General features: G+C 41.2%; 1 protein-coding gene across 1 annotated transcript in view; it reads left to right on the top strand.

Annotated features, from left to right (window-relative positions):
- LOC115132122 (tyrosine-protein kinase HCK-like) overlaps positions 1-18,234 on the top strand; it is a 28,173-nt gene extending 9,939 nt beyond the window's left edge. Inside the window, exons 2-13 of the mRNA XM_029664383.2 lie at positions 742-875; positions 2,422-2,461; positions 2,944-3,040; positions 3,168-3,263; positions 3,352-3,455; positions 3,548-3,697; positions 6,704-6,856; positions 7,029-7,211; positions 7,327-7,403; positions 13,410-13,563; positions 13,914-14,045; positions 14,169-18,234. Coding sequence (XP_029520243.1) covers positions 753-875; positions 2,422-2,461; positions 2,944-3,040; positions 3,168-3,263; positions 3,352-3,455; positions 3,548-3,697; positions 6,704-6,856; positions 7,029-7,211; positions 7,327-7,403; positions 13,410-13,563; positions 13,914-14,045; positions 14,169-14,371 — 1,512 coding nt within the window. The 5' untranslated portion in view covers positions 742-752 and the 3' untranslated portion in view covers positions 14,372-18,234. The remainder of the gene's footprint in view (positions 1-741; positions 876-2,421; positions 2,462-2,943; positions 3,041-3,167; positions 3,264-3,351; positions 3,456-3,547; positions 3,698-6,703; positions 6,857-7,028; positions 7,212-7,326; positions 7,404-13,409; positions 13,564-13,913; positions 14,046-14,168) is intronic.
- The last annotated feature ends 8,256 nt before the right edge of the window (positions 18,235-26,490 follow it).

Here is a 26,490-nt window from a genome sequence, read left to right as displayed (position 1 = left end):
TCTGTGTTGTCTGTTCACACTGCTATGCTTTATCTTGGCCAGGTCGCAGTTGCAAATGAGAACTTCTTCTCAACTAGCCTACCTGGTTAAATAAAGGTGAAATAAAATAAAAAATATTTACAAATTTAATTATGTTAGGTTAGAGTAAGGGTATCTCTCAGACTTCTTCCCTTCATCTCTCTCTCTCTCTCGCTCTTTCACGCTGACACGTCTCAGTTAAAGGCATTCAGTTGTACAACAGACTAGGCATCCCCCTTTCCCTTTCATTTTAATACTGCAGCTCATCTGTTTATTTCAACAGAGATGAACAATACATAGACTCTATTAAATCAAAATAATTACCCCTGTCTAAATATTTTACACAGACCATATGACTGGTGTAAGTTGAAAAGGAAAAGCTCTTCATGCCACCAATCACCATTAGCAAATGTTTTAACCTGCTGGCCCAAGGGCGAGGCTGCGTGTTTGTAGTTGGGTGTCACTCTGGTGATTATGATTGAGCATTTTGTAGCTTTTAAACAGCTGTGTAACAGCTGTATGGGAAATATTACAGTAAACGGTCACCCTCAGAGCATAAGGCAAGTATATCCATACAGTATCTTGTAGTAAACACTTCATAATACATTGACTTAGCACTGCTATGATGCCATTTTTACACTCTCTCCACCTTGCGTTACCAGTCCAAATGTAGTGAACAGACATTGTATTCTGACTGATATTTTTTAAATAACACATTTTTAGGTTCTTCCACTATGGGCTGTGTGGGGTCCAAGGGGCAGCAGGATCCCAGCAGCAAAGGTGTGGTCAATGATGACTCTCTGAACCAGACTCAGACAACCCACTACGTCAAAGACCCCACCACAGGGACCAAGGCTGTGAGTGAACACCGGGGGGTATTATTATTATTACTGCTAGACTCTATTCTGTTGCCAAGAGCAAGATACTGATCTGTAAGTAGGTTTCCTTTGGTGTCTGGGGTGGTCATTACTTCATGTGTGTTAATTGTAAACCCAGCTATCACATCTAGTTCCTTGGAAGTTGTGGGAACAAATGTTTTTGGTTTCACATTGGTTGTGGGAACAAATGTTTGTAACATGTTGTGTTGCTACCATGCTGTGTTGTCATGTGTTGCTGCCTTGCAATGTTGTTGTCTTTAGGTCTCTCTTTATGTAGTGTTGTGTTGTCTCTCTCGTCGTGATGTGCGTTTTGTCCTATAGATATATTTTATTTATGTTTAATTCCAGCCCCCGTCCCCGCGGGAGACCTTTTGTCTTTTGTTGGGCCGTCATTGTAAATAAGAATTTCCTTAAAACTTCTTTTAATAACTCTGATAGCTTATTTGGGGTAAACTTTCTTGAACTCCAAGCGCAGATAAGACGCATGGAAATTACTTGGGCGTTCATCATGCAAACACATGGCATCAGTGAGATTCAAACCTATAATCTTCTGTTCTCTATCCATGGAATTAATCCACCAGCGTGGAGCTAGCATGCCATGTTTTTTTAAACATACAAAGCTGTTAATTTTAGTCTATTCAAACAAACCCTATTTCAAAGGGAAAAGCACTCAATAAGATCAGGTTTGGCCAATTAGTGGGCACGGCGAACACACCTGAACACACTTAACAAAATAGAGGATACAGAGAGTTTTGTTGATGCTGAGAATGGAATGTATATTTCTTGTGTTTTTTATGGAAAGTTTTCTTAACGTTCTCAGAACAATTTGATAACATGACTTTAAATAGAACCGTTATGCTGAAGTACTGAAATTCCCACAGAAGAATATAATTTTTTGTAACATTCTCTGAACTATTTGAGAACATTCCCAATGTCAAACCGATTAGATAATGTTCCTAGAACATTACCAAAATTGATATGAAATGTAACCATGTTTAAACTTTTGGGAAATGTTCTGTTAAAGTAATGAAATACTAAGAAAATTTCTGTCAAGTTCCTTAAATGTGCTGAAAATTTTCCAAAGCCAAGCAACTATCCTGCACCAATCCCAGACATTTGTGGGAAGGTTGTATGTAAAATAACTTTAGGACAACCAGGCTCTCTCTAAGCTCTAAGAAACATCTGGTTCTCAGAACATTATGTGCTACAGTAGCAGGGATGTGACTCAGGGCTGTTATTTAGAATGAGGAAGAGGAAGTAGCACAACAAACAAGCGCAGAAATGTGTTTGCGATCATTGAACAGACATTTAGTGGCAGAATTGAAATGTCTCTCCTCTATTTCTGTTTTACTTACATTCCTATTTTCTGTCAGTCTATCTCACTCTTGCTTAGTCTGTCATTGACCACACATCTCATTCTCTGTCTCATTCACTTTCTCCCAACCATACTATACTACAACTATAATATACTATGTTCCATACTACATTTCTCATGGTTCTCCTAATTCTCATATTGTCTTTACAGAACAGAACCATCACCGTTGCCCCTCCAGTCCCCTCTAATGGTGAGTATAACGCAGAAAAGTTACTGTACTCACATTGCTTACTTGAGTCTGTGATGGAGGAACTATTACTGTATCACACTGTATTTTGAGCAGCACACTACACACTGTGTGTCTAAAATGGATTACCGTTTGTTGTCATGTAATGAGGCCACATAATGTATGAGGGTGAAAGGAGTGAGCGTGTGTGGGTTGAAATAGACCACTCAGAGCCTGATCACACGGGACAGCAGAGATGATCTCTCCACTGCTATAACAGTAAAGCAGTCAGACATGAAGTGACCCAGGCAAGGCACTGTTGTTGTATTAATAATGTAAAGTTGCACACGATGTCACCCACAAGTGTCATATTTCTTTGTCATATGTCATATGTGCATGCGTACACACACACACACACACACACACACACACACACACACACACACACACACACACACACACACACACACACACACACACACACTTATGTTCTCTGCCCCCTCCAGGTACTGAGAGCATTGCCATTGCACTGTATGACTATGAGGGTGTAAATGATGGAGACCTGGACTTCAAGAAGGGAGACAAGCTTAAAATCTTACAGGAGTGAGTGTACCTGATATTTACACACAAACAAGATACATCATTACCCATACAAAGCAGTGTATAGCTTACCTATACCCACATCTCTCTCTCTCTCTCTCTCTCTCTCTCTCTCTCTCTCTCTCTCTAGATCTGGAGAATGGTGGAGAGCACAGTTAATTAGCACAGGCAAGGAAGGCTACATCCCCAATAACTATGTAGCCATAGACAGACTTGAAACCGAAGAGTAAGTGTTTTATCAGTGCACTGTGTGAATAGTTTATGAGTAGTGCTGCTCAAAGGAATCAGTGTGAAATAAATGTACCATCATCCAGGTGGTTCTATAAAGGAGTGAGCAGGAAAGATGCAGAGAGGCAGCTGCTAGCGTCAGCAAACAAAACGGGATCGTTCATGATCCGTGACAGTGAGACCACCAAGGGTGAGCAAGTTAAAAAGCTCTTATACATACACACATACAAACAAACGTGTACACATTTAGCAAGCTAACACCCTCTCTCCGTCCTACTACAGGCAGCTACTCCTTATCCGTAAGGGACAGTGATTCCCAATCAGGAGACACAGTCAAGCATTACAAGATCCGTACACTGGATAACGGTGGCTTCTACATCTCTCCACGCATCACCTTCAACAACCTGCAGGAACTGGTCAGCCACTATAAAAGTGAGTGCCAACAGCATGGCCAGACCACCATAATACACAGGGATACACCCATAGAGATAGATAGCCCTCTATAGCCCCACAGTGGAGGTGTCATAATGCACATAATACTGAGAAAACCTTGAGGTCAAACAGGGAAATGGTTCCAATCCTTTTCCCACCATAAATGTTTCCCAAAGGGAATTTTACAAACACTTCAAAATAAGGGCTGTTGTGTAGGCTTACCCTGGTGTGACGTTTTGATAAGCATGTAAATCTCTCTCAGACAATGTGACTTTTACCAATGTATTCGGCTCTATTTACTCTCAGATTCAAAATGGCTAATTAGCGTCAAAGTAGACATCATGTAAGACTACAAATCCCTGCAAGCTCCTGAACGTCATCTCTAGTTGCCACCTTTGCTAAAATGCATTGTGTAAAAAAAACTTGCATAAGACAGTTAACAGAATTTTCCATTTAAATACATTTGGACAATTTATTAATTTCTAAATTTAGCTAACATTAGATAATGATCTCTGGTAATCCAGAGATTCTTACCTTTGCCTCGATTTGGCAGTCTCATCCAGATCATCATGGCATTTGTAGTCCTTTATGATAGCCACATTAGCAGCTAATTAGCATTTCATCTTGGGGGGTAAGTACAGGCAAATATATTGGTAAAAATCACCTTGACCTAGGAAGATTTAGACGGTTATCAAAACTTCACGCCAGGGTAAGCCTACACGAAACACAGCCCTTATTTTAAGTGTTCATAATATCCACTATGGGAAAAATGAATGGTAGAAAAAGGATTGGAACCATTTCCTTTTTTGACCGCTAGGTTATATGGGTATTATGACTCATACTGTGGTACTCTATGGCAATGTCCATGCAAAAATCCAACTAGACTTCTCTATCTATCTCTATGGATTTTATATTTTTATTTTATTTCACCTTTATTTAACCAGGTAGGCTAGTTGAGAACAAGTTCTCATTTACAACTGCAACCTGGCCAAGATAAAGCATAGCAGTGTGAACAGACAACAACACAGCGTTACACATGGAGTAAACAATAAACAAGTCAATAACACAGTAGAAAAAAAAGAAAAAAAGAGTCTATATACATTGTGTGCAAAAGGCATGAGGAGGTAGGCGAATAATTACAATTTTGCAGATTAACACTGAAGTGATAAATGATCAGATGGTCATGTGCAGGTAGAGATACTGGTGTGCAAAAGAGCAGATAAGTAAATAAATAAAAACAGTATGGGGATGAGGTAGGTCAATTGGGTGGGCTATTTACCGATGGACTATGTACAGCTGCAGCGATCGGTTAGCTGCTCAGATAGCAGATGTTTAAAGTTGGTGAGGGAGATAAAAGTCTCCAACTTCAGCAATTTTTGCAATTCGTTCCAGTCACAGGCAGCAGAGAACTGGAAGGAAAGGCGGCCAAATGAGGTGTTGGCTTTAGGGATGATCAGTGAGATACACCTGCTGGAGCGCGTGCTACGGGTGGGTGTTGCCATCGTGACCAGTGAACTGAGATAAGGCGGAGCTTTACCTAGCATGGAATTGTAGATGACCTGGAGCCAGTGGGTCTGGCGACGAATATGTAGCGAGGGCCAGCCGACTAGAGCATACAGGTCGCAGTGGTGAGTGGTATAAGGTGCTTTAGTAACAAAACGGATGGCACTGTGATAAACTGCATCCAGTTTGCTGAGTAGAGTATTGAAGCTATTTTGTAGATGACATCGCCGAAGTCGAGGATCGGTAGGATAGTCAGTTTTACTAGGGTAAGTTTGGCGGCGTGAGTGAAGGAGGGTTTGTTGCGGAATAGAAAGCAGACTCTAGATTTGATTTTAGATTGGAGATGTTTGATATGAGTCTGGAAGGATAGTTTACAGTCTAGCCAGACACCTAGGTACTTATAGAGGTCCACATATTCTAGGTCGGAACCATCCAGGGTGGTGATGCTTAATCGGGCGTGTGGGTGCAGGCAGCGAACAGTTGAAAAGCATGCATTTGGTTTTACTAGCGTTTTAGAGCAGTTGGAGGCCACGGAAGGAGTGTTGTATGGCATTGAAGCTCGTTTGGAGGTTAGAAAGCACAGTGTCCAAGGAAGGGCCAGAAGTATACAGAATGGTGTCGTCTGCATAGAGGTGGATCAGGGAATCGCCCGCAGCAAGAGCAACATCATTGATATATACAGAGAAAAGAGTCAGCCCGAGAATTGAACCCTGTGGCACCCCCATAGAGACTGCCAGAGGACCGGACAACATGCCCTCCGATTTGACACACTGAACTCTGTCTGCAAAGTAGTTGGTGAACCAGGCAAGGCAGTCATTAGAAAACCGAGGCTACTGAGTCTGCCGATAAGAATATGGTGATTGACAGAGCCGAAAGCCTTGGCCAGGTCGATGAAGAGGGCTGCACAGTGCTGTCTTTTATCGATGGCGGTTATGATATCCTTTAGTACCTTGAGCATGGCTGAGGTGCACCCGTGACCGGCTCGGAAACCAGATTGCACAGCGGAGAAGGTACGGTGGGATTCGAGATGGTCAGTGATCTGTTTGTTGACTTGGATTTCGAAGACCTTAGATAGGCAGGCCAGGATGGATATAGGTCTGTAACAGTTTGGGTCCATGGTGTCTCCCCCTTTGAAGAGGGGGATGACTGCGGCAGCTTTCCAATCCTTGGGGATCTCAGACGATATGAAAGAGAGGTGTGCAGGCTGGTTATAGGGGTTGCGACAATGGCGGCGGATAGTTTCAGAAATAGAGGGTCCAGATTGTCAAGCCAGCCGTCACTGTTACTAAAGCGGATGGTGACAGAGGTAAACAGCCCCCTCTGCTGGCTGCCTGTTCTGAATATGGGCACATGGTCTATATGGCCTCCAGCAGTGTTTACTTTCTATGTGTTTATTAATGTGTGTTATGTACAGTTAAAAAATACATTCAGTTAATGTCCTGTTTGATTCAGAGCATTGTGTGTGGATGTCTTACTCTCATTGGATGTGTTTGCTTCCTATAGAGCAGGGAGATGGTCTGTGCCAGGCCTTGACCAGCCCCTGCCTCAGTCCCAAGCCCCAGAAGCCCTGGGAGAAGGATGCCTGGGAGATCCCTCGGGAGTCCCTCAAACTTGATAGGAAGCTCGGGGCTGGCCAATTCGGAGAGGTCTGGATGGGTGAGTTACTCAAACATTCTGAGAAGGTTATGCTTGGACCCTTACTGGGAGATCAGAATAAGTTTATACGTATTCTGAAAACCTCTTGCTGTGAGCTGTGAACTGAGCATGGCTAATGTGGTTGGCTAATGTGGTTGGCTAATGTTGGTTGTCTTTGTGTCTTTTGCTGTAGCTACATACAACAAGCACACCAAGGTGGCAGTGAAGACCATGAAGCCTGGCACCATGTCGGTAGAGGCTTTCCTGGACGAGGCAAACCTGATGAAGGCCTTGCAGCACGACAAGCTGGTCCGTCTGAACGCTGTGGTTACCAAAGAGGAACCAATCTACATCATCACAGAGTTCATGGAAAAGGGTATGAACACTACAGTTTGACATTTTGTACACATTTACATTACCGTACAGTACATTTCCTGTCAGTGTATTTCTGTCATTGAATTCTGTTTGTGTGTATGTGTGTGCGTGTTTAGGCAGTTTGCTGGACTTCTTGAAGAGTGATGAGGGCAACCGTGTGCAGCTCCCCAAACTCATTGACTTCAGTGCACAGGTGAGATTCAGCTTCTGTATCTCACAGTTCGTTTTTTTTCAATCACTGGTGCAATTTTCACAAGTATGTGGTACATTTTCACAACTCTAAACACAAAAAAAAAAAATCACAAAGTCACTTGGTCACTGCACTAAATCACTCTTTCAATTTGGACAGATATTCAATCTACTTTCAAAATGCAATATTCAATTAACTATAAGATTTTCTTGTCTGCTGTCAAATTTGATATTTTTACCTCAAATGTATCATTTTACATCAATTTATGTTGGAAGGTAAAACCAAATAATATATGGGGGTGGCTGTAAAATCATAATCATTCTTTATCAGTGCTACAATGTACTGCTGAAATACCTGGGTTGTGTACAGGATTGGGGAGTAACATATGACATGTAATCTGTTATATGTAACTGATTACAAAAAACTAACTGTAATCCGTTATGTTACCAGCAAAAAAAACTGTAACCAGCTTAAAGATACTTTTGAAAAACTAGATGATTACTTCTAGGATTACTTTTAAATTCAGAAAAGATGTTTGCGTAATTAAAAGACTTTATGACAACTTTCTGTTTTCTCAATGACATTCAAATCAGCATTGATAAAGGAACAAGTTTTAAGTTTGTTCCGCCTGATAGTCTGACCACAAGTCAGAAACCACTATGATGACACACCAAATGTGTTTGATGGATTGTGGGAAAAGCACAGGAATAGGTTTCTGTAGGCTACAGTCCAATTTATTATTAGATTTTGTTTTTCAGGAACTCAGTCCAGCTTTCAACTTACTCTTGAAAGTTGTTGTAGTACAATGTGCAATTTCGAAATTGGATAGTGAATCATCAGCTTTCCCCTGGTCATGTCAGTCATTGCAGACCTTAGAGAGCTATTTATAACTTGTCTGAAATGTCCAGATCAACTAGCCCATGTCAGCTAATGTTTTTTAGCTTGATTTTTAGCCGATAGATTTTGTAGTAATGTCCGAGTCACTCAAATATCACATGAATACACATTAGACATGGCAAAATTGATAGAATTGTAAGAAAATTTGCTATAAAACTGCAACATTTTCTCTGTGCCCTATGGAAAAGTGTAGAATTGCAGGAAACAAGCTTTAAACCTGATAGATGTTCTCTCGACCAACAAGAGGGGTCTCGGGCAACAAGAGGGGTGTGAACAGTTTGTGTCATGAACAATGCTTGTGCCCACAGAAATAATGTGGCATGTGCGCGAGCAGGGTGGTGTGGCTGAGCGGGATATTCCCCAATACTGCCTACGGGCGGTACAGATATCACTTAGGCCTATTATTGATATTTACATATCAATTATATGAATCACACTGCTGCTCTCTCAATTATTTGCGCTTTACGGATTGTGCTTGTTGTGAATGGCCTTTCACAGATGTGTAGGTGTATTTAACCTCAATAATGGTTGAATTGAAGAAGTGTAGGCTAAGCTGCCTATCAGTCATTGTTTATGCGACCTGTGGACAGGCTGTGTAAAATGTGCTCTTGCCACAGCTGCATAGTAGTCCGGATCCCTGCCATGGAATAAAAGTGGTACTGTGCTCCAAACTGTCAAAAATCTCATTTGTGACGATAAAAAAACAGGTCACACTTTATTTGGATAATCCAGATTCTTCATCTGTAGATGCTCTCCAGAGGGTCATACTATCAACAAACTGTAGATAAGCAACTGCTTGCTAATGTTACAGTAAAAGCCAATTTATGGTCATTCTGCCATCTGCATTGGCCTTACAGCATTTACTGAGATGCGGCCTCTGCAGAAGTCAGGGCATTCATACTTCTTGCGCTTCGCGAAGCAGAGCAGAGCTGTCGTCAAGGGAAATAGTTTGTGTGTATACAGGATGCACTGCCCTCACCTACCGTCAGCCAAGGCTGAAAGGGATACTTCGGGATGTTGGCAATGAGGCCCTTTATCTACTTCCCCAGAGTCAGATGAAATTGTGGATACCACACAGTCTCTGTGTCTAGTATGAAGGAAGTTAGAGGTAGCATGCTAGTAGACACCCATAGACATTAACACGTAGTAAAGGGGATCTTGTACAATGTTGCATGGTGCAGAAATGGCATACAACAACGTGCTGCGTTTTTAGAGTAGCCAACTGTTTTACAATACCCTATTTGTGATGATGTGTCCTATGTATTTACTGTATAAGGATAATGGAACTGTAAGTCTGACATGTTTCTCAACATGCTCACAACCTGGCATTGGATACTAATTATTTATTAAATGTTCCTATCTACTATTCTTTCTATTCACAGCACTTCAAAAATGTGTATATTGTATTTTCTGCTTTGGAGAAATGGTAGTTAAAATAACTAAATGGTGAGCCTCTGATGATTTGGTGACTAAACAGAATTTCACAGAACATTTTCTTTTTCATGAATGACTCAGGGGGGGAAATGTGTGAAACCCCAAAGAATGCATAATCAAAAGGTTTTGAATATAATATAGGGGGCTTATCAGTGTACTTAAGAGTTTAGAAAATATACCACGTCTGAAAAATGCGCCATAGCGATTGATAAAAACCGTAACAATATATTCCACTCGTTATCTGAATTTCATTGATCTACTGTAAGTTGATGAGTTTGGTCAAGCTGAGAGAGAAAGGTTATGCTGTATCAGTTGCCAAGTCACATAGAAAAGGTGATCTTGAACAACAATGCTGCATGGGGTAGAAATGGCCTTCACACACCGTGCTACACAAATACCTTTTTACTGTAGCCTATTGCCTTACAATACCCCCATAATTCCCCTATTTCTGCTCATTTGTTCTACTTATGTACTCTATAAGGATAATGAAACTGTGAGATTGACATATTTCTCACATCCTACCATTAGATACAACAATATGGTTGAAAAAAACAAATAGTTAAAGTAATAGCTATATCTACCATCCGCTATTCCTTCTATTCAACACTTCAAAAACAACCGTTTGAAAAATGTATCGTGAATTTTTTGCTATTGGATGAAAGGTTAGTTGAAATGGCTAAATGGTGAGTGTATTGGTGACTAAACAAAAATGTTATCATGGTATTTCACGTAAAACCAAAATGTGTTCAACACAAATGGATGCACAATCAAAGGTTCTGAACATAAGACAGCATTATAAGTGTTATCAGTTTCGAGTTTTGTACTTAAGAGTTTTGAAAATGCACCACTTACATCTGAAAAATGCACCACTTACATCTGAAAAATGCACCAAATCGATTGAAAAAAAAAACGGTATACTGTCAGTTCGGGTTTTGTTGAATTGTATGGTTTTATATTCTCCAAGTCATCTACAGCAGTTCTTTTGCAGAAGGGAAAATGCTTTGGTCTCGTTATGTCCATTTACCGACATCATCAAAACACTCATTTGTGGTCTCGTGCCGATCCTGCCTTTGTTCTGTGGCCCATGTTTCTCCTATTGTGGGTAGCCTTTCAATATTCAAATCTGTCTTTAGCTTGGCAGAAGAAGGTGTGTGGGCAGCACATGTTTGTAATTCGAATTCTTTATGCCAATGTTTGCTGTTGAACAATTTTTTTGCTTTGAATATTTTAAGAATATGTTTTACTATGATTATTGACACATTGTATTACAAGGAATAGATGGACACAGTTCAAAATATCAGTTTGAACCTGATCATACAGTATTTGCATTTTTACAACTGTTGCTGCAGATACAGAGAGGAAATATAGGGGGCATCATTTTTTATTTATTTCAATCAAATAAAAAGAGGACCTTAGAGAAAAGTCAAACGTATAAACGTATGCTTATCTGTGATTAGGTATGTTTATGCCATCTGTTGTATGTAGATTGTAGGTGAGAGGTTTGAAAAACTAGGAAGATATCAAAATGGAATGGAGAGAGAGAGAGAAAGACTGAAAGAGCAGGGGAACAGGAAGACATTGTTGGATCAGTCTGTTCAGATTTAAATCTACCATGACAGATTTGGTTATGTTTGTTATATTATTAAGCTGAGATTGGTACACAGGTTAGGTTAATCAAGTTCTATAACAGCATATGTCAGTCAATGTGTGTCTATATATGTGTGTGTGTGTGTGAGAGTGGTGAAAAATAAAGCCTGCTGGTAGTTGTGATTTTAAAGGGAACCCAGATGATCCCACTATGTTGGGAAGGAAATATTGTCCCAGTTAAGTAGGTATTGGAGTAATCAGTGCTTGTAAATAACATAATTTGCTAATTGAAAGTCAATTATCTTTATTGGTATCATTGTTTTTATGACTGCTTATTTTATCATCATATAGGTGATCCTAAGGGGTAGGCAAAATCCTGTCTCGTAAGGGGAGGCTACTTACTTTGCAGCTTGAGATTTTAAAAAATGAGACGTGAAAACAGCAGATACAGTGCATTCGGAAAGTATTCAGACCCCTCGACTTTTTCCACATTTTGTTACGTTACAGCCTTATTCTAAAATGGAGGGGGGGGGGAATCCTTCATCAATCTACACACAATAACCCATAATGACAAAGCAAAATTTTTTAATCCAAAATAATAATTTGAAAAAATATACATTTACATAAGTATTCATACCCTTTACTCAGTACTTTGTTGAAGCACCTTTGGCAGTGATTACAACATTGAGTCTTCTTGGGTATGACGCTACAAGCTTGGCACACCTGTATTTGGGGAGTTTCTCCAATTCTCCTTGCAGATCCCATCAAACACTGTCAGGTTGGATGGGGAGCGTTGCTCCACAGCTATTTTCAGGTCTCTCCAGAGATGTTCGATCGGGTTCAAGTCTGGGCTCCGGCTGGGCCACTCAAGGACATTCAGGGACTTGTCCCGAATCCACTCCTGCATTGTCTTGGCTGTGTGCTTTGGGTCATTGTCCTGTGGGAAGGTGAACCTTCGCTCCAGTCTGAGGTCCTGAGCGCACCAGAGCAGGTTTTCATTAAGGATCTCTCTGTACTTTGCTCCATTCATCTTTCCCTCGATCCTGACTAGTTTCCCAGTCCCTGCTGCTGAAAACATCCCCATAGCATGATGCTGCCACCACCATGCATCACCGTAGGGATGGTGCCAGGTTTCCTCCAGACGTCATGCTTGGCATTCAGGCCAAAGAGCTCAATCTTGGTTTCATCAGACCAGAGAATCTTGTTTTTCAAGGTCTAAGAGTCCTTTAGATGCCTGTTGGCAAACTCTAATCAGGCTGTCATGTGCATTTTACTGAGGAGTGTCTTCCGTCTGGCCACTCTACCATAAAAGCCTAATTGGTGGAGTGCTGCAGACAAGGTTGTCCTTCTGTAAAGTTCTCCCATCTCCACAGAGGAACTGCTCTATCAGAGTGACCATTGGCTTCTTGGTCACCTCCCTGACCAAGGCTCTTCTCCCCCGATTGCTCAGTTTGGCCGGGCGGCCAGCTCTAGGAAGAGTCTTGGTGGTTCCAAACTTCTTCCAGAAATGTTTGGGTACCCTTACCCAGATCTGTGCATCGATACAATTCTGTCTGGGAGCTCTACGGACAATTTCTTCGACCTCATGGCTTGGTTTTTGCTCAGACTTGATTTGACATGCACTGACAACTGTGGGACCTTATACTGTATAGACAGATGTGTGCCTTTCCAAATCATGTCCAATCAATTCAATTTACCACAGGTGGACTCCAAGTTGTAGAAACATCTCATGGATGACCGATGGAAACAGGATGCACTTGAGCTTAATTTTGAGACTCATAGCAAAGGGTCTGAATACTTATGTAAATAAGGTATTTCTGTTTTTTATTTGTAAAAAATAAAAATAAAAAAGCCGAAATTTAGAAAAAAACAGTTTTCTCGCTTTAGCATTATGTGGTATTGTGTGTAGATTGATGAGGAACATTTTTTATTTAATCCATTTTAGAATAAGCCTGTAACGTAACACAATGTGGAAAAAGGGGTCTGAATACTTTCATTATGATCCTTTGCCAAGTGAACAAACACATAAGTATGTTTGGAATGCCCCCTTTTCTATTGTCTTCTGACATCTAACCATGTCTTTGTCCGTAGATTGCAGAAGGAATGGCCTACATCGAGCAGAGGAACTATATTCACCGAGACCTGCGTGCCGCCAACATCCTGGTCTCGAAGGCTCTGGTGTGCAAGATTGCTGACTTTGGCCTCGCTCGAATCATCGAGGACAATGAGTACACAGCCAGGGAAGGTAAGCATTATCCCCTTGGGGAACATGTCTGTGCCATATAATGGTTCATTAATAACTGTAACATAACAGCTGATTTAGCAAATATTAGGACAGTCGTAGTAGAGAAAGGGAGCTTTTACATCTGGGTGTGGTTTGGAATTCGAATTTGATAGAGGGAAGTCAGGGAACAATGAAGAGATATATATATATATATATATATATATATATATATATCATTGTGTTAGAGTGAGTTCTGTGGGACTGAATAAATAACAGAGTTTGAATAGAAAAAGACAAGCTGTATTTTCTATCAGTGACAGCAGGGTGCAGTAGAAGGTAGAGTAAGTAAGCCTACTCTTGTTCCCTAAAAGGAGCAAAGTTCCCTATCAAATGGACGGCCCCAGAGGCAATCAACTTTGGCTCCTTCACCATCAAATCAGATGTCTGGTCCTTTGGCATCCTACTGACCGAGATCATCAGCTATGGACGCACACCATATCCAGGTCAGGACCTGAATGATAACATGTACTCTACTGTACTTGTACTGTATATTAATTGAATGATGAATTAAATGAATCTTTGTCCCCCCTGTAATGATGCGTTTCTGTGCTGGCTCTATCATCTAGGTATGACAAACCCAGAAGTGATTCGCTCTCTGGAGAGCGGCTACCGCATGCAGCGCACCGACAGCTGTCCACAGGAACTCTATGACATCATGTTGGAGTGCTGGAAGAACAAGCCCGAGGACCGGCCCACCTTTGAGTATCTGCAGAGTGTCCTGGAGGATTTCTACACTGCAACAGAGAGCCAGTACCAGCAACAGCCATGATCCAGAATGATTCAGGCAGATACCTACTCTCTCATACTCTTATACAAATGGACATGTGTACAGACAAACCTACAGAGAAAAAAGGGCATCTGAACATGTTTCAGATGGTTCCTTATGAAATATGGCATTTACTGTAACTTAGTGAAGTATGACCTAACAAATTTATTACAGTGATTCATGAAATGGCTGAGTGTAAGGCGTTTTCAACATTTTTATTTATTTATATTTCATTTGCATATCGTGTTGGGTGACTTTACCTTCCCTTCCCCTTTGTAGTTAGCTCTGCCAGTCCTGTTTGTTTGTTTGTTGTATGAATTAACTGTGCTCTAACTATGTATTTTTGAATTTGCTTTGCATACACGCCCAGAAATTGCACAAAATGAGATTTCCTATGTATATTGCCCAGGGCATACAGTATATTGGAAAATGTTATTTTTATTCTGGCATATACCATTGAATCACTATAATTCACTGAACAAGCACTGGAGTACAACAGTATAATCTTTTAATTTAATCTTTTGATTGTCTATTTGGTAAGGTGATTAATTTATTCAAGCCAAGAGTACCTGTCCATTCTCTATACTGAATGCACAATATATACACAAAAGTATGTGGACACCCCTTCAAATGAGTGGATTTGGCTATTTCAGCCATACCCGTTGCTTACCGGTGTATAAATCGAGTGTACAGTCATTCAATCTCCCTAGACAGATATTGGCAGTAAAATGGCCTTACTGAAGAGCTCAGTGAATTTCAACTTGGCACCGTCATAGTCAGTTGGTCAAATGTCTGCCCTGCTAGATCTGCCCCAGTCAACTGTAAGTGCTGTTATTGTGAAGTGAAAACGTCTAGGAGCAATAACAGCTCAGCTGCAAAGTGGTAGGCCACACAAGCTCACAGAACAGGACCGGTGAGTGCTGAAGCACGTAGCCCGTAAAAATCTTCTGTTCTCTGTTGCCAAAATGTAGTTCTGTCCTTGAGCTGTTTTTGTCTATTCATCTTCTGTATTACGTCATGTTTCATGTTCTGTGTTAGACCCCAGAAAGAGTAGCTGCGGCTTACAAAACAGCTAATAAGGATCTTAATAAAATACTCACTACCGAGTTCCAAACTGCCTCTGGAAGCAATGTCAGCACAGTAACTGGTCGTCGGGAGCTTCATGAAATGGGTTTCCATGGCTGTGCATAGTGCCAACTGTAAAGTTTGGTGGAGGAGGAATAGTGGTCTGGGGCTGTTTTTCAAGGTTCGGGCTAGGCCCCTTAGTTCCAGTGAAGGGAAATCATAATGCTACAGCATAGAATGACATTCTGGATGATTCTGTGCTTCCAACTTTGTGGCAACAGTTTGGGGAAGGCCCTTTCCTGTTTCAGCATGACAATACCCCCCGTGCACAAAGCAAGGTCCATACAGAAATGGTATGTTGAGATCGGTGTGGAAGAACTTGACTGGCCTGCACAGAGCCCTGACCTCAACCCCATCGAACACCTTTGGGATGAATCAGTGCCCAACCTCACTAATGCTCTTGTGGCTGAATGGAAGCAAGTCCCCTCAGCTATGTTCTAACATCTAGTGGAAAGCCTTCCCAGAAGAGTGGAGGCTGTTATGACAGCACATGGGGGGACCAACTCCATATTAATGCCCATGTGTTTGGGACGAGATGTTCCAAACACATGTAGAGTATATACGGTGCCTTCGGAAAGTATTCTTGAATTTTTCCACGTTTTGTTACATTACAGCCTTATTCTAAAATGTATTAAATAAATACTAAAATGCTCAGCAATCTACACACAATACCCCGTGATGACAAAGCAAAAACAGGTCTTTAGAAAACAAAAATACATTTCTTACATAAGTATTAAGAACCTTTGTTATGAGACTCGAAATTGAGCTCAGGTGCGTCCTGTTTCCATTGATCATCCTTAAGATGCCTGTGGTAAATTCAATTGATTGGACATGATTTGGAAAGGCACACACACCTTTCTATATAAGGTCCCACAGTTGACAGTGCATGTCAGATCACAAACCAAGCCATGAGGTTAAAGGAATTGTCCATAGCGCTCCAAGACAGGATTGTGTCGATGCACAGATCTGGGGATGGGTACAAAAAAAATGTCTTTGGCATTGAAAGTCCCCAAGAACACAATGGCCTCCATCATTCTTAAATGGAAGAAGTTTGGAACCACCAAGACTCTTCCTAGAGCTGGAAGCCCGGCCAAATTGAGCAATCGGGGGAGAAGGGCCTTTGTCAGGGTGGTGGCCAAGAACCTGATGGTCTCTCTGACAGAGCTCTAGTGTTCCTCTGAGGAGATGGGAGAACCTTCCAGAAGGACACCCATCTCTGCAGGACGCCACCAATCAGGCCTTTATGGTAGAGAAGCCAGACTGTAGCCACTCCTCAGTAAAAGGATGTCACGCCCTGACCTTAGAGAGACGTTTTATTTCTCTATTTGTTTAGGTCAGGGTGTGATTTGGGTGGGCATTCTTTGTTTTCTATTTTTGGCCGATTGTGGTTCCCAATCAGAGTCAGCTGTCTATCGTTGTCTCTGATTGGGAATCATACTTAGCCAGCCTTTTTCCCACCTAATGTTGTGGGTAATTATTTATTTTCTGTGTGTGCTTGTGTGCGCCACGGTTGCATCACTTTCGGTTTCTGTTTACCTGTTTTTTTGTGAAGGTTTCACTTTATTAAAGGTTTCACTTTATTAAAGATGTGGAATTACATGCATGCTGCGCCTTGGCTCATCTATGACAGAGAGTTTGAAGACAGTGAACGTGACAAGGGAACATGACAGCCCGCTCGGAGTTTGCCCAAAGTCACCAAAAGACTCTCAGACCATGAGAAACAAGATTCCCTGGTCTGAAGAAACCAAGATTGAACTCTTAGGCCTGAATGTCAAGTGTCACGTCTGGAGGAAACCTGGCACCATCCATACGGTGAAGCATGGTGGTGGCAACATCATGCTGTGGGTATGTTCTTCAGTGGCAGGGACTGGGAGATTAGTCAGGATCGAGGGAAAGATACTTGATGAAAACCTGCACAGGGCGCTCAGAACCTCAGATTGGGGCGTAGGTTCACCTTACAACAGGAAAATGACCCTAAGCACACAGCCAAGACAACGCAGGAGTGGCTTCAGGACAAGTCTCTGAATGTCCTTGAGTGGCCCAGCCAGAGCCCGGACTTGAACCCGATCGAACATCTCTTGAGACCTGAAAATAGCTGTGCAGCAACGCTCCCCATTCAACCTGACAGAGCTTGAGAGGATTTGCAGAGAAGAATGGAAGAAACTCCCCAAATACAGGTGTTCCAAGCTTGTAGCGTCATACCCAAGAAGACTTGATGCTGTCATCGCTGCCAAAGGTGCTTCAACAAAGTACTGAGTAAAGGGTCTGAATAATTATGTAAATGTGATTTCAGGTTTTTTGTATTTTTAAATGAGCAAAAATGTCAACCTGTTTTTACTTTGTCATTATGGGGTACTGGGAGGGAAAAAACATTTAATACATTTTAGAGTAAGGCTGTAACATTACAAAATATAGAAAAAGTCAATGGGTCAGAATACTTTCCGAAGGCACTGTATAGGCTACACAGGGTAATAATGTGAGATATTGTGAGGGACAATGTGACATTTTTAGAAAACGCAATTTTGTTATTTGCTTTGTTTTTTAACGCTTTTATGTAGGCCACTGTTATCATTTAACTAACTTGGCTGAATAATTTGTGCATTTAGATAGACAATTGACTGCACAGACATTCAATGGTGGATAGGGGATCTTTTCATATGAACAATGTTTTTTTTTAAACAAAATGCTTTTTGATATTTTGTTATAGATGCTTGTAAGTGCAATAAAGAAAATTAGTTAAAGCCAGACTCAGTCCTAAATAATCAACCATTTCTTGTTTAATATATCTCAAAATGGATATATGAAAGCTTCATTTGCCATTTGTGTCTCCAAGTTTTTACGAGTTACAGCAGCAGCTACATTTACAAATTGCAGATCAGATTTCTCCAGGTAATTATGACGTATGATATTGATCATTCTTCTAGCACACTTTGTAGGCCTACAGTCTATTACTCTGATCCATCCACAACTACAGCAACACAACAACATTACGAATAGGCCTATCTACAGGCCAAAATAAAGGAAACACCAACATCAAGCGTCTTAAAAAGGGCATTGGGCCACCAAGAGCCAGAACAGCTTCACTGCACCTTGGCATAGATTATACAAGTCTCTGGAACTCTATTGGAGGGATTTCTTCCACAAAAAAATTCCAGCATTTGATGGTGGTGGATAACGCTGTCTCAGGCGCCTCTCCTGAATCTCCCATAAGTGCTCAATTGGGCAGAGATCTGGTGACGGAGACAGCCATGGCATATGGTTTACGCCGTTTTCATGCTCATCAAACCATTCAATGACCTCTTGTGCCCTGTGGATGGGAGCATTTTCATCCTATGGGGGCATAGCCATGGTAGCCAAAATAATGGCCTGCCCAGCAATTTTAGACATGACCCAAAGCATGATGGGATGTTAATTACTTAGTTAACTCAGGAACCACGCCTGTGTGGAAGCACCTGTTTTCAATACACTTTGTATCACTTATTTACTCAACTGTTTCCTTTACTTTGGCAGTTATCTTTATTTCACTGTCATTATGAATTAGACTCATTATACATGAGAGTTAAGTGATACAGAATGCATGTGGTAACGGTTCATATACTGTAATATTGGCTCCTGGATGTCAGTCCTTCTGTCCGTCTGTCTGTCTTTGCGATCACTGATGATTTTTATTTTACCTTTATTTAACCAGGCAAGTCAGTTTAAGAACAAATTCTTATTTTCAATGACAGCCTAGGAACAGTGGGTTAACTGCCTGTTCAGGGGTAGAACGACAGATTTGTACCTTGTCAGCTCGGGGATTTGAACTTGCAACCTTCCGGTTACTAGTCCAACACTCTAACCACTAGGCTACCCTGCCACCCTGATGTGCGGCAGTGCAGATTTGAAAACACCGGCGGGTCTGTTACTGAGTTGTTTTGATGGCGCTATCTTGAGTTCCTGAATGAAGTGGGAATTGGAAACATTTTCTACTTGCTATAGCTGGACCATGTTTTAGACTCACGACTAATGCCAGCATGCTGCTGTGGACAGTGCCAATGAAAGTCATCAACATAACCTGTTGTTCTGATGGCGAAATGTCAACCTCAGGATTAATCATGTTAACCAATTTTCAATGTACACAAACCTTGTATAAAATATGTTGAATTTGTACCTTAGAAACAGCTTCAGATCTTCAATGCTATATCCATTATCAGAATAAACAATAGGCTAGACAGCACCTCCTACTGGAGAGTTGATCTATCTACAACCACCACTTTCATCTCCCATCCAGGGTTTTAACTAAGCCCTGCTTAGCTTTGATGTTTGTTGCTGACTTTTACCAATATTCTGATGTTATTGTATAGGGATCTCCATTTCACTATTCACTGTTGCTATTTTTTAAACAATAGTAACCCTGCCTTTACAGGCAGTTAATCATTGAAAATTGATAATTTGATTCAATGCAATTCCCCCCCTCCTGCAAATCAAACATGTTTTTAGCAATCGGCTTTTTGATCTCTGCATACAGTGCCTTGCGAAAGTATTCGGCCCCCTTGAACTTTGCGACCTTTTGCCACATTTCAGGCTTCAAACATAAGATATAAAACTGTATTTTTTTGTGAAGAATCAACAATAAGTGGGACACACACAATCATAATAATTTTGCACGCCCAATTTTTCAGTTTTTGATTTGTTAAAAAAGTTTGAAATATCCAATAAATGTCGTTCCACTTCATGATTGTGTCCCACTTGTTGTTGATTCTTCACAAAGAAATACAGTTTTATATATTTATTTTTGAAGCCTGAAATGTGGCAAAAGGTCGCAAAGTTCAAGGGGGCCGAATACTTTCGCAAGGCACTGTATACCAATTTTCTCTACTCTGGAGCAAAAAATCAGTGGGATCATGGCACTTGCTTTCTCCTTAAAATTCGATGTTGTGATAGGTCTACCCTGAACCCATTTTATTCATATATAGGCCTATTAAAAAACAGTATAGATATAGCCGAGGGAAGGCCTGAGGAAGATAGTTAAAGTTGGGGGTACTGGGGAGGAGTTGATCAAATATTTTGGTAGCTTAACTACAGACAGTTTAGATCTTCTCTTTTCAAAAGTAGGTTAGTCATTGTTTGCTTTCCAAACTGTTTTCCCCCGTGATTGTATTTTGAAATATTGTAAAAAGGCCAGAATCTGGATCTATCGCCTATGGGGGGACATGTGTGTGGCGATTCCATTGTTTTGGTTGAATTCCACTGATATCTTTACCGCATGTTGTGGTGACAAATATTTTTTACATCCTCCAGACCATAATGACCAAAAGTAGGCCCTGGGCATACAGAGAAGATACATTTTCTGAACTTGAATAACCCTACTGAATAACCCTACTGAATAACCCTACTGTCGACCTAACTTACTACATTTTCTCATGAAGTAGGTCAATTTTAGATTCTTCAAAGTAGCCACCCTTTGCCTTGATGACAGTTTGCACACTCTTGGCATTCTCTCAACCAGCTTCATGAGGAATGCTTTTCCAACAGTGTTGAAGGAGTTGTGCTGAACACTTGTCGGCTGCTTTTCCTTCACTCTGCGGTCCAACTCATCCCAAACCATCTCAAATTGGGTTGAGGTCGGGTGATTGTGGAGGCCAGGTCATCTGATGCAGCACTCCATCACTCTCTTTCTTGGTCAAATAGACCTGTTAGGTGAGGTGTGTTGGGTCATTGCCCTGTTGAAAAATAAATAATAGTCCCACTAAGCCAAACCAGATGGGATGGCGTATCGCTACAGAATGCTGTGGTAGCCATGCTGGTTAAGTGTGCCTTGATTTCTAAATAAATCACCAGCATAGCACCCCCAAAACCATCACACCTCCTCCATGCTGATCATCCGATCACCTACTCTCCATCTCACAAAGACACGGAGGTTGGAACCAAAAATCTCTCACATTTGGACTCATCAGACCAAAGGACAGATTTCTATCGGTCTAATGTCTATTGCTTGTGTTTCTTGGCCAAGCATGTCTCTTGTTCTTATTGGTGTCCTTTAGTAGTGGCTTCTTTACAGCAATTCGACCATGAAGGCCTGATTCACGCAGTCTCCTCTGAATAGTTGATGTTGAGATGTGTCTATTACTTGAACCTTATTTCTGAGGCTGGTAACTCTAATGAACATGTCCTCTGCAGCAAAGGTAACTCTGGGTCTTCCTTTCCTGTGGCAGTCTTCATGAGAGCCAGTTTCATCATAGCGCTTGATGGTTTTTGTGATCTGCACTTGAAGAAATGTTCAACGTTCTTGACTGACCTTCATGTCTTAAAGTAATGATGGACTGTCGTTTCTCTTTGCTTATTTGAGCTGTTGTTACCACAATATGGACTTGGTCTTTTACCAAACCGGGCTATCTTCTGTATACCACCCCTACCTTGTCACAACACAACTGAATGGCTCAAACGCATTAAGAAGGAAAGAAATTCCACAAGTTAACTTTTAACAAGCCACCTGTTAATTGAAAGGAATTCCAGGGGACTACCTCATGAAGCTGGTTGAGAGAATGCCAAGAGTGTGCAAAGCTGTCATCAAGGCAAAGGGTGGCTACTTTGAAGAATCACAAATGTAATTTGTATTTTGATTTGTTTATCACTTGTTTAATTACTACGTTATTCCATATGTGTTAGTTCATAGTTTTCACATCTTCACTATTATTCTACAATGTAGACATTCTACAATGTATTATTCTACAATTTTGACTGGTACTGTATACAATCCTTCATAGATTTGAATGATGGATATACTGTATCTGGGACATCCTTTCTTCCTGGCTTAAGGCCTTCCCACACTGTACGTCGGATTTGATTATTACATGTCACACTGTGCGATGTGACCAATTTCAAATCTTGATATCAACCTGGTCAGGGTCTACGAATTGCTTCAGTTCTGTCAGCAAATTGTGCGATTGGCTTGCGAGGCTACATCAGCCGACGTAGGCTACATTAACTGCAACGTAGGCTATGTCACCTGGGCATATCAAGCATGGCGTCGAAAGAACCACAACAAGCAGTTGCTTTTATGTTGGCAATGTTTTGTCTCGAGAAACAATCATGGTGTTATTGCCGGCCGTGTTTCTATTGGTCAGTCACTGGGATTGTCTCACTACACGATAAAGGCTAAACATTTCTGACACTGTCAGAACTTTGTCGGAGCTTACGACCACACGTAGTGTTACTTAAATCGGCAGACCTAGACCCTGTCACATTGAACAAGCCAAGATGTCCAACAATTGTTTACAACCTAAGAATTTGCTGACAAGGACCTCCCGAGTGGCGCAGCGGTCTAAGGCACTGGATCACAGTGCTTGAGGCGTCACTACAGCCCCGGGTTCGATCCCAGGCTGTGTCACAGCCGGGCGTGACCGGGAGACCCATGAGGCAGCGCACAACTGGTCCAGCTGAGATTTCCTTGTTTCATTGCGCTCTAGCGACTCCTTGTGGTGGGCCGGGCACCTGCAAGCTGACAGATAGGCAGTTGTACAGTGTTTCTTCCGGCACATTGGTGCGGCTGGCTTCCGAGTTAAGTGGGCAGTGTGTCAAGAGGCAGTGCTGCTTGGCAGGGTTGCGTTTCGGAGGATGCATTGCTCTCGACCATCGCCTCTCCTGAGTCCGTACGGGAGTTGCAGCGATGGGACAAGACTGTATCAATTGGATATTACGAAAAGGTGTAAAAGTACATTTAAAATATATATTCATATACAGTTGAAGTCAGAAGTTTACATATACCTTAGCCAAAGACATTTAAACTCAGTTTTTCACAATTCCTGACATTTAATCCTAGTAAAAATTCCCTGTCTTAGGTCAGTTAGGATCACCACTTTATTTTAAGAATGTGAAATGTCAGAATAATAGTTGAGAGAATTATTTATTTCAGCTTTTTACAAATCTGTCTATTCCAGCAACAATAGTCATTTACAACATTAGCAATGTCTACACTGTATTTCTGATCAATTCTGTTATTTTAAATGGACAAAAAAATAGCTTTTCTTTCAAAAACAAGGACATTTCTTAGTGACCCCAAACTTTTGAACAGTAGTGTATAATGTATATATATACTGAATATAAATATTTGCAGACAACGGGACATTTTGCTTGGGACGGCAAAATTGTGGCATAAGACGGCTTAAATCATATTGTCTGTGCAGGCCTTAAGTCAAGGTTTGTGTCCTAACTGACACCCTATTCCACATTTAGTGCACTACTTTTGACCAGGGTCCTTAGGACAAAGACCCTAGATTTCTGCTGCCCCCAGAACAGTTGGTCATGTCAGTCTCTTTTGATAAGAGTTCTGCCAAGTGGGTTTCAATTATGTTCAATTTAGTTTGTTTGCTCTGGAGTTCAACTCATGTTTGTGTTGTTGGTTGGAGGGGGTCAACGTGACCACACTGGTCAATATGTTTTATACTGTCCCACTCCCACCATGCCTAATGGTTTTGTTGATATGTTTGCATCAACCAATGGCAGCACTACAGCCGGTTAACATTAGGTGAATGAGGTTATGTTTGGACTACAGCCAAGTGCAGTAGAGCGATATGAAGTGCAAGAGATAAAAAATCATTCCGATCTATGCAGTGGGATATAGTCTGACTTCACACTGGCCACAGGGGCAATGATACCTCACCCAATCCCTTTCTAACTAATCACAGGCTTCTAGATTCCAAGGGGAAATCCCAAATATGTGTGTGGGTGGTGAGGTTGCATGACCTTTGTACAGATTGTTATATACATTTTATAGTCGTGTTCTTGGTTCAATGTCATCTAGCAACAGTCATTGACGTTTCTGTAATGTATTGTTTTGAAAACGTGATAACCATTCTCATAGATATTGTCTTCCACCTCCAGCTTTGACATCGGGGAGCTCCTTCGAATGTTCTTGAATGTTTGAATGTTCTCTGAAGTTTGTCCCTAACAGCTGTTCTTACATACCTTATGAGAAGAAACTAGTGTGTACAGCATTGAGACATACAGTAGTAGATGCACTGTTCATATTTCACACTATTGAGCCTGGAAAGCAGCATGCTAATCATATAACTCTTTCAACTCCAAATGGCCTATTTAAAATGATTCAAATGATTTCACAATAAATACATTCTGTTACAACTTCTGTTTTTGTGTTCCCCTGTTGAACTGTGATTGCATATGATACAATTAGAAGTACACACTGTTGTCAATTGTTCCCCGTTCACAGGCATTTTTCCAGCTGCACTTAAAATGTCCTTAGTGTTTGAGTTTTTGCTTGTAAGCAGGAATCAGGAATATAGAGTTCTTGTCATACTTGCCAAATGGAGGGTGAGCTTTATATGCATTTCTGTGTGTGGAGTAAAGCTGATCTAGAGGTTTTTGTTCGCATCTAGTTGCGCAGGTGACGTGCTGGTAAAAATGAGGTGAAGACAAATTTCAGTTTCTCTGCACTAAAATCACCGGCCAATAGGAGCACTGCCTCTGCATGTGTATTTTCTCGTTTGCTTATGGCCTTTACAGCTTATTGAGCGTGGTCTTAGTGCCAGCATCAGTTTGTAGTGGTACATAGACAGCTACAAAAAATATAGATGAAAACTTGCTTGGTAAATAGCATGTTTTTTTGGGGCTCTCGAGTAGTGCAGTGGTCTAAGACGTTGCATCTCAGATGTTAGAGGCGTCACTACAGACCCTGGTTCGATTCCAGACTATATCACAATTGGCTGCGATTGGGAGTCCCATAGGGTGGTGCACAATTTGCCCAGTGTCGTCCGGGTTAGGGTTTGGCCGGGGTAGGCAGTCATTGTAAATAAGAATATGTTCTTAACTGACTTGCCTAGTTAAATAAATTAAAAATGTGTATGGTCTGCAGCTTATCATGAGGTATTCTAACTCGGGTGATAAAAACTGGAAATCTAATATAGCATAATAAAAAAAATGACCATAAAAATCTGTCAGTTTAAGCTGGAGATATTGGATGTGTCTCAATCCACCGCATCAGCCTGTTGCACTTCTGCGGTGAAAGGTCCCAGCGCTAGAATGGTGTTTGTCTGACCATGAGACATCCCGAAAATTGGTCTTCTCACATTATCGCCTGTACTGTCCGAACGGTTTGGCCTACCCCTCCATGGAAAGATAAGACTCTCACGATGGTGTTCCTCGTCTGGAGACGGTACAGCTGACTAGTATCTGTAACAGCTGTCTGTAACATACGAACTGTTTGGGCTACACACTACTATGTTACCCTTAGGGATTAATAAAGTACCTCTATATACAGCGCCTTCGGAAAGTATTCAGACCCCTTCCCTTTTTCTACATTTTGTCAAGTTACAGCCTTATTCTAAAATGGATTAAAAAATATATATCCTCAGAAATCTACACACAATACCACATATTGACAAAGCGAGAACAGATTTTTAGAAATGTTTGCAAATGTATATAAACATTTAAAACAGAAATACCTTATTTACATACAGTGGGGCAAAAAAGTATTTTGTCAGCCACCAATTGTGCAAGTTCTCCCACTTAAAAAGATGAGAGAGGTCTGTAATTTTCATCATAGGTACACTTCCACTATGACAGAAAAAATGGAGGAAAAAAAATCCAGAAAATCACATTGTAGGATTTTAAATTAAATTATTTGCAAATTATGGTGGAAAATAAGCATTTGGTCAATAACAAAAGTTTATCTCAATACTTTGTTATATACCCTTTGTTGGCAATGACAGAGGTCAAATGTTTTCTGTAAGTCTTCACAAGGTTTTCACACACTGTTGCTGGTATTTTGGCCCATTCCTCCATGCAGATCTCCTCTAGAGCAGTGATGTTTTGGGACTGTTGCTGGGCAACACGGACTTTCAACACCTCCAAAGATTTTCTATGGGGTTGAGATCTGGAGACTGGCTAGGACACTCCAGGACCTTGAAATGCTTCTTACGAAGCCACTCCTTCGTTGCCCGGGCGGTGTGTTTGGGATCATTGTCATGCTGAAAGACCCAGCCACGTTTCATCTTCAATGC

This window comes from Oncorhynchus nerka, linkage group LG7, assembly GCF_034236695.1.
Source record: "Oncorhynchus nerka isolate Pitt River linkage group LG7, Oner_Uvic_2.0, whole genome shotgun sequence".
In the NCBI taxonomy this organism is placed as follows: Eukaryota; Metazoa; Chordata; class Actinopteri; order Salmoniformes; family Salmonidae; genus Oncorhynchus; species Oncorhynchus nerka.
The sequence above is the reverse complement of the archived record's forward strand: the minus strand, read 5'-3'. Positions and strand labels throughout refer to the sequence as shown.